The following is an 11,960-nucleotide window of genomic DNA, read 5'->3' on the forward strand; positions in this document are numbered from 1 at the left end:
TCAATCATGTCAAACTATGAAAATACCCACTTTATATTGTTTATTATCAACTGCTGTGAATATTCTTTGAGATCTATGGTTGGCATTAATGTAGAACGATTTGATCTAAGTCAATATTGTTGATTGTTGATGTGCAGCACTTTGGAGACTTGTCTTTGTTTTTAAAATTTGCTTTATAAATAAAGTGGATTGGATTGCATAAAGCCATACTGATGTTCAGTCAGAAAATTGTGGTGTTCAATAAAATGATCAAGTCTATTAATAAACAATTTCACTAAGATTTTTAAAAATTGTGGAAGTAATCAAATTAGTCTATAATTTGATCATTATAAATACAAATCTCATTCTATTTTTGCTGTGTTAGGGCTCTTATGAGAGCTTCAAATTGCTTCAAGTGTTTTGTGTTGAATCAGCCTATAATACACACACATTGATGAGCAGTCCACTTGCAACCCTAGTGACCATGTCAATGGTAAAGATATTATCTATTAGTGTTGCACAGTCACATGTCATTCTGGTTGGTCTTAATATTATGGGGGAAAGGCAAATATACATAACATCTAAGAAGTTTGTACTCATTTTATGTTCTTTTAACAGATCAACATTGAAATCACCACAAATAAAAAATGTCATTCCTCTTGTCAAACAGTTCAACTCTATTGTAACTGAAAATATCAAGACAAGATCCAGGAGTTCTCTAGATATAAGTAACTATTATATTCTTGGTTTTATCTGCATATATTTCTATAGGTACACATTCCATAAAAGTTGTTGACATTATTTCTACAATTTTGCAGTTTGTTTTGTTACTCACAAGTAAGGCAGCACCACCTCCTGTTTTATTTCATCTGTTAGTAGTAGAGTCTGTGTCATTCAAATAAAACACTTAATTGTTTTTCTGTATGAAGCCATGTCTTGGAAACAGCAATTACACTGAACCTGTTAAATTGATTTAAATATACATTTATTTTATAGTGGTTGCTATAGAGACTTCGGCTGTTAAAGTGTTCTGCTTCTGCAGTTCTATTTACAATACAATATTCTTTTAATATATTATTCTGATTACACATGTGAGGTAACTTGAAGTATGTACTTTTTTCTAGCTTGGAGTGCGCGCACGTCACGTCAGACCAGTGCGCGCTTTACGTTCCGCAGACACGCGCAATGATAGCCGGAAGCATCGATGGGAGGAAAATAAAAATCGATTAAATCCACTGTTATTCGCGAGTGTAAATCTCTCACTTACATCCTTTTTTTGCGATCATAGGCTCGAATTCCTCAGTGTCTTACACTGCTGCTGTGCTGGAGGGGACGGTGGAGAACAGAAAATCTCTATTTGAACGAAGTTGCTCGGTAGGGGTTTAGCTGACGTGTGGAGAAGTTGAGACTGCTAGAGAGCAGATAAACAAACATAAACAAGCAGGGATCAGCTGAGCGCCTGTCCGAACCGAACCACCAGCTCTGAGAGATGGCAGGGGCAACGAAATTCTTCTTTTAAGCCCGAGCATGATCCACAGGAGACCGTGACTTATACTGATACCAGCTCCATGTCAATTGTCAACAGTGGCACACAAAGAATTTCGGAAACACAACACGAGGACCAGCCATAGGCTTTAGCAGAAAATCCACTGCTCCAGTTACTGTCTTTTTTGTCAAGACATAGCAAGGCTAGCATGGACAACCTATGAATTTACCCTCCAGGTTTCAGCTGTAACGAAACGAATACATATTACAGTGCAAGGAGACAGAGGTAAACACTTTTTTATTAACTTTGTTCTCTCCTTAAAGGGCCTCCAAACTAAACCTAGCTTGGCAGGCCACATAACGTGTTTCTGATTTATGTAGCGTTAAGTTTACCAACAGGTCTCTTATATACATTGGTTCTCTATTTCTTTCTTTTTTCTTTTTATTTATTTATTTTTCTAACTAAACAATTTCCAGGAAAAATCTGTTAATAAATATGAAGTTTAAATATTGCAGGTGTTTGCTGAATAGTGAGATAGGGATCATTAAATGAAAAAAATCATGAAATGTAAGTTCAGACCTGACAGAATAATAAAAATTCATGCTATTTCTGTTCTCTCTACACTTTCACTGATTTGTGGTCACTGGTGTCACAAGTGGAGTAGACATGGCCCACCAGGCAACCCCCAGTTCCCAGAAGGCCCTGATGATGGAGCTGAAGTCTCTGCAGGAGCAACCAGTGGAGGGCTTCCGCATCACCCTGGTGGAGGAGTCTGACCTTTACAACTGGGAAGTAGCCATCTTCGGGCCCCCAAATACCCTTTATGAGGGGGGATACTTTAAGGTGAGACAAATTCTTCATCACATGCATTCAGAAAAATCAAAACAGGACATCAGGACTGTTTAACAACTGCCATTTCTAAAGCAGCAGTTTATAAAGATCAGCCTTGATAATAGGGAATTTTTATTTTATAGTTATATGTGGGGGGAAAAAATCATGCAGCCAGTCAGGGAGTTTGCTTACAGTGACTGTCTTCAAATTCAAACTGTAAGATGAAGTAGTCTTCTAAAACTATATATTTCTCAAATGTCTCATAGGTGGTCTCTTGTCTAAGAGAGTTTTTCAGCCACCATTATTATATTTCAGTGGCTTTTAGCCATTATTGCCCCTTTCCCTCCATTCTCAGCCCTCACCCTCCTCACTGTATGGTGGTTGTGCTTTGGATAGCTATTTTTAGCTATGTGACCGCTATAAATGGCACCTCAGCACAGAGAAAGAGTTGGAGAGAAGGGCATGATTAGGCTCATCTGACTTTCTTTCACGTTACTTATCTCGTGAAAGAAAATATCAGATGGCAAGAACTATCGATAGAATAATACAGAGTACAGTATGCACTGCTGTCATCTACTGTATTTGTCTGCCACTGGGAAGGGGGTTAATTTCTTATGCACTTTTGAGCTGTGGTCAGTTCTTCAAAGCAGAGATTGTCTAGATAGATGGATAGATATGTAGCTAGGTAGGTAGTTGGATAGATAAGTCAGGCTGTAGCTCAGGTGGAAGAGCAGTCGTCCACCAACCAGAAAGTAGGGGATTGGTTCCAGGCTCCCACTGCTGTGTGCCTTGGGCAAGACAAATGAACCCTAATTTTGCTCCCGATGTGTCTTCACTTGATATATAATAGAAGTGTGTGTGTGTGTGTGTGTGTGTGTGTGTGTGTGTGTGTGTGTGTGTGTGTGTGTGAAAGGGAAACTGTGACACGTAGTGTAGAAGCGTTCTGGTCAAAATGTGACTAGAAAAAGCGCTCTATAAGTACAGTCCATTTACCAAATGTTGATACTTTAATTATCCTTTATTAGTTGATCATTTTCACTCCAGACATGACATTTCACTCTAAAAGATTCAGGTATTAAAAAAATATATAACATGGAAAGGGATATGGATTTTGATGATGAAGATTAAAAACACTGTATTCAGACATCTTAAACATAGGAAATAGTAATAATAAATAAACAAAAAACACCCCATAAATGTCTGAAAACGACATAGTCAGTAACTATAGTCAGTCTTCCATTTCAACATAGGATTTTATCATTTTTTTGTTAAACATTTTTTTTAATGGAATAAATGTTGGACAGTCTTTTAGTTCTGGGTCCAACTTACTCCAAACATTAACCCCAACAACAGAAATACAAGCTGCTTTACATTTGTTCTCACATGAGGTTTTATGAACATTTCACCCCCTCTAAAATTATAAACAGAATCGATTTTTTTAAAACAATCCCTGAATTTGAACTGGTAATTTATTTATTCTTAATGTTATACATAAATTAAGACTTTTTAAAGTCAACCAAGTCCTTCAGTTTAAAAGCTTTCAGATGAATAAAAAGCTGGTTTGTATGTTCTATATGTGCCGCTTTATGAACTATTCGATTTTTTTTTAACCATACAGATCGGTTTAAGATTGGTTTTATATGTATTTCCCCACATTTTGGCATTCGTGTGCAAATTATGGCATTAAGATGCATAAATATGGTGCAAAAAGGCAGTGTGAATGAAACCTAAAACTGTCTTTAGGTGCTTTTTGCCAGCGAGTCCTCTCTCTTTATGAACAGATGAGACCAAAACTGATCTTTACCAAAGAGATGGAGAAAACGTGAGTAAGATGCCATGAGCTGTGAAACACAGGAGAGGTCATGTCATGTAAAGTTTTCTGTAACAGGCTCACTCAGCTTTGTTGGTGAGGGCATCAATGATGGGTTTTTCTAAGCATATACAGAGAGGATAATGAAACCTGAGTTATGGCAGGTGGTAAACACATTGTCATTGTATCAAAGAACTTTACAGCCACATGTTGGACATTATTACTTTGATTTTATGAGATTTGTCTGTCCTTACTGTTGCAGGTGTAAAATGTGTATTAATCAGTAAAACTACAGTCAGTTTGTCAGGTTTCTGTTGCTTTTTTTCTTTCGTTATGATGAAGAAGGCTCTAGCAGTGTAGTGACTTGCTGTGGGGTGTTGATAGCCCTATCTGACTATCAGCGGAGGCTGGTTTGGTGTTACATATATGCCCACACCCGAGCCTGCAGCTATTTTCTCTAGATAAATATGAAATACTTTGAAAAGAAAAAAAACCAAAGAAAACCTGAAATGCCTCTCCTGATGTGTAGTAAAAAAAAACAAAACAAAAAAAAAACAAAAAGCGGTGGGATCGGGTGACAACATCTCATTGAATTCTTCTAACGTTGACTGAACGAATGACTCACATATTTGTCTGTAATGGCATCTTTAAAGTGAAAGTGTTTGGAAAGTGTTTTGGTGGTTAAACACATGCCATCAGTCAATTCGTGAGGGCAGATAATTCAGACAAAAGACAGCTTATTTTTAAAGCAACATTATAATTTGACTTTAAAGGTGAACAGAATCCAATTTTTAGTGTGACTCAAGTTTGGGTTTATTATTAGACACAGGAAGGATTATCTTAAAACAGCTTTTAGCTTTAATCACATGATAAAGTTAATAGGAACTTGATTCCCAATGAGAAACCACAGAAAAGTTACTTTTTGTTGATGTTTTGCTCCATTTACTTAAATGAAGGTACTGTTTTGTTCAGCCAACAGACTTATGTATTGAATTTATAATGTTTGTTTATTTGTTTTTTCACGTGGGGTAAAATGTGTTGACTTCTCTGTTTATTCCTCCAGGCTCACATCAAATTTCCAGTTGACTACCCTTACTCCCCGCCTACCTTTCGTTTTCTCACCAAGATGTGGCACCCAAATATTTATGAGGTAAAACATTTTGAGTTGATGCTACATCAACTTGTGTTTCGTGAGCTTCATCCATGTATTTTTAGTCGTATTTAACTGTTAAATGAGAGCGAGTTTTGCTGTGTGGTTGTCTGCTCGTCAAATAAACTTCTTTCTGATCAAAATGTGTCAACATTCCACTGAGACCAGTGTTTTCATTAGAAACGTTGTTGTACTTGAGTAGATGGATATTTAGGGGTTTGTGTCATGAGGGGTTGGGCCATTTTGGTAGACTACTTATGGCTTGATTGGGTGATTGAAGTGGGTTTGTGTAGGTGGCCATCTTGATTTGTGTGTGCTGCACTTGCTTTTCACATTTTCCCCTGTGTGTGAGGGCTTAAAGGTCCAGCAAGGTTTTCTTTTTATTTTTTTAGGTTACTGGAAAGACCCCTTTGAGAGTGAAGAACTTCCATTTCTTTCCATCCCTACTAGCCTTGCAGATGTAGTGCCAGGCCCAGTTCCCGATGTGTACACTCTCAGAATCAATAGATCTAGTTGAAAGGAAAAAAAAAAAAAAGAAAGAAATTGGGGGGCAAGAAAAAACTATGACCTTTAGACTTTTCGTGTGGACTTGAACTCGGGTTCTCCAGATCCAAGCCCACCTTTGTGATCGCTAGTTTTACAGAGGTGATATTAAAGGTAGTGATCAGTAGTTTGGAGGCAAATACTGTGTAGAGACCTTCATGTTTTAATAGCTTTATGACATTTGGTCTTCCAGAATGGAGATGTGTGCATATCCATCTTGCACCCTCCTGTCGATGACCCACAAAGCGGGGAGCTACCCTCCGAGAGGTGGAACCCCACCCAGAATGTCAGGTGAGTTCTCAACACAACTTCTACACACTATTTCACCCATTCTATGGCACAAAGTGGGATGCAGCGTCATCTATTTTCTAGTTTTATTTCTTAGATTGAATATTTATTTAACAGCAAACTACAATAAACACAATGAAAATAGGAAGCATGATAAGAAAGCTGAGGGTGGAACTTAATTTGTTTCACGTGAAAATCTGTTTAGTCTTGAGTGGAATGATCACAAACTAGAAAAGCGATGCTTAAATCTTTTAGTGTCTCCTAAGGGAGTTGCATAATGTTTGAAAAGTTACCGTAAAAGATGTTGCACCACTTTGCTGTTTGAAGCTAAGTACTACACGAGTAAAAATAAAAGGGTTGCTGGCTCCGTGCTGCTCTGTTACATTTTCTCCTTTGAAGCAGTTTTGTGCACTTCCTAATTTCAAAGTTGCAGTGTGGTAATGTGGTTACCAGTTCATTCGGGGTAAACTCTGATTGTCTGCAAAAATAAGTGAAATTGAAACATGTAGTCCTGTCATGCACAAACAGTGTTTGTGATGTACATTTTAAAGATCCAAATTTAAGATCTGTATTGCTTAACAGTTAATCTCTACCAAACCTTTGTTCTGTCTAACATCTGTAAAGGGAAACACTGCTGCAGGGCTTTTTTTTTTTGAGAATTTCCTCTAAATTTAACATGTCAGCAAATGTAGAATTAAGGGTAAAGTGCTGAGTCTCTGTTTGAAGACCAGAGCAGACAGGATATAACTAGTAATTGAACCACTTGGGGAAAGAGGTGAAGCAACACCTCTGACTGTGCCATAATGTAGCTTATAAGCCTTTAAAAAAACAAACTTTTATATGAAGATCAAATCTGATATTTGCATGTCCTCATTTTCTGTTTTTTTTTTTTTTTTTTTTGTCAGGACCATCCTTCTTAGTGTGATCTCTCTGCTCAATGAGCCCAACACCTTCTCCCCAGCCAATGTTGATGCCTCAGTTATGTTTCGCAAATGGAGGGACAGCAAAGGGAAGGATAAGGAGTATGCAGAGATTATCAGGTAATGCACATGTACAAATCCATTTATGCCAGCCTTTGTCAAACTGGGGGTCCCAATTCTGGTGATGCTGCACCCAAGTTTAGTTTTATGTACTGCTTTACACACTTGCAAGCTGATATAAACACACTGGCCATTTTGAACGCACATCTCAACTGATTCAGCCAAGCAAGAGATGAGACAAGAGTCACGATAAGACGACTGACAGTACAGGTAGGATGCAAGATAGATGCTGAATTAGCCATCGTTAGGGGGCGTGTCACTGAGAAAATCTGCAAAAGTCCTGTAGTGTGTCTTCAACGCATTAATGCATAAACAACCAGATTTTTACTCATTTATTGAAAATCTGAATTTTGCCTTACTTGGTAGCTGATTTTGGAGATGCTTTGTTACAGCTGTGAATCCAATCCACCAAACACGTTATCCTCCTTATTTATAAAGTTTTGGATAGTTTTTTTAGCCTCACATTTATAATTTATTTTTCATCGGGTGTGGCTGCACGATGGTGTAGCACCGCAGTCTCACAGCTAGTAGGTTGCTGGTTCGAGCTACGGCTGGGGGGAGGTCTGAACCTGGGGGCGGTGTCCTTTCTGTGTGGAGTTTGCATGTTCTCCCCGTGTATATGTGGGTTCTCGCCAGGCTTCCTCCCACCGTCCAAAGACATGTATGTTAGGTTAATGGGTCACTCTAAATTCTACCTAGGCGTGTGTGTGTGTGTGCGAGAATGGTTGTTTGTCCTTATATGTGGTGGCCCTTCGATGGACTGGTGACCGGCCCAGGGTCTACCCTGCCTCTCACCTGTTAAAAACGCTGGGATAAAAATGCTGTCCAGCTCACCCGCGACCCATAATGGATTAAGTGGTTCAGATATTGAATGAATGTCCAGAAACATTATTATTACAGTTGCTCTTTTAACTATGGGGGGAAAGCACCAATGTATGTTGTCTTGGGGAACCACTGCTTTATGTAATCAGGGCAAATTTGTTCTTAATTTAGCAAAAAGAAATTAATTTATTTTCTTTTTCAACAACAGGAAGCAGGTGATGTCAACAGCAGCAGAAGCTGAGCGCGATGGCGTCAAAGTGCCGACCACGTTGGCGGAGTACTGCATCCAGACCAGGGTTCCCTCCCAGGACAGCAGCTCGGACCTTCTATATGATGACCTCTATGATGATGACATGGAGGAAGAAGACGAAGATGAAGACGAGAGTGAGATGGAGTCCGTAGGCGAGGCTGGGGGCATGAGCAGCGTGGAGGACGGTGGGACGTCCACCAGACGTTATGACAACCAGGACGACTCTGGCAACGAAGACTCATGATGATCTGGATGATAACTCCTCCCTGCCAACTCCCCCACCACCCTCCTTCATTTTTCAGTGTGTCTGCGTGCGTGCGTGTGGATGCGTGTGCGTATGTTTGCACATACAGTGGGGTCAAAAGTCTACTGCCAAAAACTTTTCATCATTTATTAAACTAACACGTGCTTCGTCAAATAATAGTTCTTACGTGTTGTTAAATAACTTTTCAGTGACAGCTTGTTGGTACTGAAAACCTAGAATTTGGAGTTTCTACCGTTTGCCTTAATTACAGCTTGTACTCTAACATTTTTGCAGAGTTTGAGATGTGAAATGATCTCCACACTGTTTGAGGGCATCTTGAGTGTTTTTAAAGTCATATCCATGTTCCATTTAAGAGGCTGCGGATCATCTCTTTTTCTGCAGTGTGGATGCATGATCAGGATACACTTAATATCCACGTTAGTGACTCAAGATGAAGCGAAATATGTCCACATCTCGATATTTACCTTTGTCCAGCTCTAGTTTGTTGTATCATTTTCGTGCAACGGATTCCTCGTGTCGCTTAGTTTGAAATTAGCCGTTTTTAATTTTACAGTTTATTTCTGCAGCTCATAACAAAAACTTCATTATTAGTTTCCTGCTAAATAATTATGCTTTGTACCATTAAAAGAGTGGTTTGGTAGCTGCTATAGTTTTTTCCCTCGTACTTGTATATCTTTTAAGCTACAGTTGTCTTTGTATCAGATGGTGACAACTCTAGGTTTGTCTGGCCCTGGTTTGAATTTAATAAGCTTTGTTTTAATAAAAATTCTTTCAGGCTGTATCTTACGGTCCTCAAGACAAAGTTTCAACTACAAATTTCCAAAGTAATACTCTTGATGTTAAGGCTTAGCTACTATTACCGGAAAAACTAGTTAATACGAGATATTTCCACTGCATCAGTATTTTATTAATAAAACAAACTGCTCCATGAAATGCATCCTATAAACAATCTTCTGAGTTTAAAAATGTAGTGTTGATAAATGATGAAAACAAGTTGTAATTGTGGTGGTCTGTTGAGCCCCACTGTCGCTGGCTGAATCTTTGTCTGGCCAGTCCATGTCAGATTTTTTTAATTTTTAGGCTTTAGTGGCCTTTTATTTTAACAGTGGCTGGACAGGAAAGATGGGTCGGAGAGAGACCTGCAGCAAACAGCCCCAGACCGGGACTCGAATCTGGACCGGCTGCACCAAGGAGCTGTGGCCTCGGTACGTGGGGCGGCTGCTCAACCAACTGAGCGACACACCTCCCCCATGTCAGGTTGTTTTCATGTTGAAAGAAACTTTGGGTCCACTGTCTCGTTCTCTGTTTTGTTTTTGTTTGGGATTATTTGGTTGACACTCTGTCCTCCCTTGACTTGTCTCTTGTATTTTCTGTGATGGCTCAGGCAGACTGGCCAGTTAATGAGTTGTCCAGCTTGTCCTCTCACTGTCATCCAGTGTTTTCAATGAATGGACATTTCTGTTCATTGAGGCTGCCCCATTTGACTTTGATGTGATCAACAACCCTGCCATGCCCCCGCCCATTTAGTACAACTTCAGAAGTATTAATCTCAACTTCTCCGTCATGATTCCCTGAAGCAGTGTCATTTCATTTAGGGTGAACAAAGTCAAGACCTTCTGTTACATCGCCTCCTTCACCTATCTCTGCCTCTTAAATCTCAGGGCCTCAGTAGACTTTCACTGAGAGAGAAAAACTAAGTTGTCACAAAGAAAAGACACAAACAGCTCCTCACCTCCACTTTCTTTTCTTACTTGATGTGTCACTGAGCATTATTAGAGGGCCAAGGGTGCTCTGATAGTCTCCAGTCCCACTGCTTGACTTTACACATGACCGAGTGTTGCTCAGATTAGGGTGCTTTAAGTCCCTTTCCCTCTTGGTAAGCAAGAACCAGATAAAGAAAATTAAAATACAGCTGTAGGGACTTTGTTCTCAAGACAATGCTTACAGTATGTTGTGACAGATGTGGCTCCAATCTATGCTTCAATGCAACTTTGTGAGAACTGAATATTGTATTTAGAGTCTGTTGACGATGACAACATTCAGCATAGATACACACTTGCATTTGAATGAATACGACACTGATTGCCTGTAACCTGTTACCTGTTTTGTTCTGTTTAATGCGTGTGTGCGTGTGTGTGTATTTACATTTAGCACTCATGTTGGCTATGATGTCAGAGTTTTACCCTTTTTTTTCTTTTTTCTTAAACTTTGTGTGGAATTTGTGCAGACTTGTGTCACATGGATAAGTTTGCCCCAATGACATTTTGAGCTTGAAGAGATCCTCAGTTACGTCCTGTTTCAGGTGGCCTGAATCAGCTAAGGATTTGACTGATTTACAAAGAAAAGAAGTGAAGAAAAAAAAAAACACTGAGTATTTAGTTTTGAACACCCTGAGCAGCCCAAAATAATATTACCTGTACTGCATCATGTAAACCACATGTTTTGATTTAAGAATTTGTTGCCCTGTTCAACACAATGGAGCACTGGGAAGAAATCTGTGATTCCAGCAGGTGGATTTTTATGCCAAGGAAACCAAGTACTGCCCCTTCAACTTTTATTCTAAAGACTATGAAGTACTGGATGCATGTAGTGGATTTACTGCTTTTTGATTTAAACTCTTCCTGAGTTTGGATTTTAATGTGAATCAAAGGAGTGAAACATTCTCTCCTGGCCCTGTACTTTAGACTGGATTATGTTGTGGGCAAACATAGGAGATCCACTCCTGAACTGTACCTATGATGGATTTGATATTGCGGCACAAGATGAGGAGAATAGATGCTGGAGATTCTGAACTTTTTTTTAATGTGTTTCCCCATCTTTGCCCATCCTTCATCACATAGAAAAGTTAATTACCATTAAGAGATGAAAAGTACCACCAAATCTTGTGTGTTTGGAAAGGCAAAGTTAAACATTTTGTGGTATATATGCTTTTAAATTGTGAGTTAGATGAGAAGATTGATATAATGTCTGTCCATTAGATATGGCTCATTTCATGGCTTCTTAACTAACACTGATTTAAAAAAAAAAAAAAACACACACACACAAAGAAAATGGCTCACACATTTCAGGGCCTGAAAGATTGATTGGTATGGATGCACATGTTTGGTCTTAATTTCAACAAACTCTTGAGTAATGCCATGGATATTCCTGAGATATCGTTAAACGGTTTGTACGATGTTACACCAATTTCTCATTTTTCACTGAACTGGTATGAAATTTAAATTGAACATAAATAAAACCCCATAGATAATTTGAATATTGATTCTTGTTGCTAAACGTTTCTATCCACTTAAAAAAAAAATCTAATACAGCTTTTCAAATTTTTATTCACTTTTTTTTCTTACCCAACATGTATAGTTTTATAATAGAAATATTTTCTTCTGCATTAAATAATGTATTATTTAGGCCCACTCTCTTCAAATACATGCTAGGGGGAGAATCTTACTAAATGAAAGTTTTTGCCCAGTACATCTGTTGGATTTCATGATTTTCCAAT

At 38.7% G+C, this 11,960-nt stretch overlaps 1 protein-coding gene across 4 annotated transcripts; it reads left to right on the forward strand.

Moving 5' to 3' along the window:
* The first annotated feature begins 1,158 nt into the window (after positions 1 to 1,158).
* On the forward strand, positions 1,159 to 11,545 carry ube2r2 (ubiquitin-conjugating enzyme E2R 2). Of its 4 annotated transcripts, none has more exons than XM_041980497.1 (6): positions 1,159 to 1,750; positions 2,098 to 2,308; positions 5,170 to 5,256; positions 5,993 to 6,090; positions 6,993 to 7,127; positions 8,158 to 11,545. In XM_041980497.1, exons 2-6 carry the CDS (start codon positions 2,132 to 2,134, stop codon positions 8,441 to 8,443), a joined length of 783 nt encoding a protein of 260 aa, XP_041836431.1. In that variant the 5' UTR covers positions 1,159 to 1,750; positions 2,098 to 2,131; the 3' UTR covers positions 8,444 to 11,545. The 4 variants fall into 4 exon arrangements, with proteins under 4 accessions (XP_041836431.1, XP_041836430.1, XP_041836428.1 ...); XM_041980496.1 differs by having other exon boundaries at positions 2,112 to 2,308; XM_041980494.1 differs by having other exon boundaries at positions 2,122 to 2,308.
* Positions 11,546 to 11,960: the final 415 nt, after the last annotated feature.

The sequence above is a fragment of the Melanotaenia boesemani genome, chromosome 3 (genome assembly GCF_017639745.1).
Source record: "Melanotaenia boesemani isolate fMelBoe1 chromosome 3, fMelBoe1.pri, whole genome shotgun sequence".
NCBI lineage: Eukaryota > Metazoa > Chordata > Actinopteri > Atheriniformes > Melanotaeniidae > Melanotaenia > Melanotaenia boesemani.

Bases quoted from the DNA above. Each gene is read 5' to 3' on its own strand.
- ube2r2 (XM_041980497.1), top strand. From the start codon at position 2,132: ATGGCCCACCAGGCAACCCCCAGTTCCCAGAAGGCCCTGATGATGGAG. The intron at 2,309-5,169 runs GTGAGACAAATT...TTATTCCTCCAG, and splicing joins ATGAGGGGGGATACTTTAAG to GCTCACATCAAATTTCCAGT. The intron at 7,128-8,157 runs GTAATGCACATG...TTTCAACAACAG, and splicing joins GAGTATGCAGAGATTATCAG to GAAGCAGGTGATGTCAACAG.